Consider the following 1,206-nt stretch of genomic DNA (forward strand, 5'->3'; position numbering starts at 1 on the left):
CTATCCCCATTCTATCCCCATTCTATCCCCATTCTATCCCCATTCTATCCCCATTCTATCCCCATACTGTCCCCATACTGTCCCCATTCTATCCCCATTCTGTCCCCATATTGTCCCCATATTGTCCCCATTCTATCCCCATTCTATCCCCATTCTATCCCCATACTGTCCCCATTGCAGACCCACTCACTGCTCATTCCCCGCAGTCAGAACAGCCGCCCCATCACCGTGGCCGTCTCGGTCCCCGTGGAGGCGCACGCGGAGCTGGAGCTGCGGGGGTGAGGCCGGGGGCTGCGGGGCCGGGTGGGGACCCCAAACGTCCCCAAACATCCCCAACATGTGCCCGTGTGCCCCCAGCATGTCGCTGCCCGCCACCGCGCTGCTGCCCACCGAATGGAGCCAGGATGGGGACGACAACCAGACGGAGCATCGCGGGGTGCGGGTGGAGCACGTCTACCAGGTACGGGATGGAACCGGGGGGGATGGGGGGGACACGACCCCAAAGCGGCTCTGAGCGCCGCCATGTCCGCCCCACAGCTGCACAATAAGGGACCGGGCACCGTCACCAACGTCACCATGAACATCCGCGTCCCTGTCGTTGTCGGTGGCCGCGTGTGGATCCACGTGGTGGAGATCGGAACCGAGGGAGGGATCGAGTGTGGGACGAACCCGGAACCGGACAATGTGAGGGTGACACCAGGGGACGGGGGTGGGATGGAGCGGGGGGAACCGGGATGAGCGGGGCCCACTGCCACAGGAGGAGGGGACACAACCAGAACCAGAACCAGAACCAGAACCAGAACCAGAACCAGAACCTGAACCAGAACCAGAACCAGAACCTGAACCCCACGATGTGGGGCGACACAATGGGACGCAGCGATGGGATGAGGAGGGGAGCGTCAGTGTGGTGAGAGGGGGGCGGTGGGGGGGGAACATGTGACATATAACATACAACATGTGACATACGACATATGACATGTGATATATGACATACATGTGCCCATAGCACTGTGGCAATACCAGCTGCGTGGCGGTGCGGTGCCATGCGGGGATCATGGCGCAGGGACAGCGCGTGTTGGTGGCCGTCCATGTGCTGCTCCGGATGGACCCCGAGCGGCAGGTAACGGCACCGCGGGGACACGGGGACACCATGGGGTCACCACCAGCCCCATAGTGTCCCCTTGGTGTCATTCTGTGTCCCCATCA

General features: G+C 61.9%; 1 protein-coding gene across 1 annotated transcript in view; it reads left to right on the top strand.

Annotated features, from left to right (window-relative positions):
- ITGA2B (integrin subunit alpha 2b) overlaps nucleotides 1-1,206 on the top strand; it is a 20,277-nt gene that overhangs the window by 16,137 nt on the left and 2,934 nt on the right. The window contains exons 12-16 of the mRNA XM_015885436.2: nucleotides 181-278; nucleotides 358-460; nucleotides 538-684; nucleotides 758-907; nucleotides 1,007-1,165. Coding sequence (XP_015740922.2) covers nucleotides 181-278; nucleotides 358-460; nucleotides 538-684; nucleotides 758-907; nucleotides 1,007-1,165 — 657 coding nt within the window. The remainder of the gene's footprint in view (nucleotides 1-180; nucleotides 279-357; nucleotides 461-537; nucleotides 685-757; nucleotides 908-1,006; nucleotides 1,166-1,206) is intronic.

Source organism: Coturnix japonica, chromosome 27 (genome assembly GCF_001577835.2).
Source record: "Coturnix japonica isolate 7356 chromosome 27, Coturnix japonica 2.1, whole genome shotgun sequence".
In the NCBI taxonomy this organism is placed as follows: domain Eukaryota; kingdom Metazoa; phylum Chordata; class Aves; order Galliformes; family Phasianidae; genus Coturnix; species Coturnix japonica.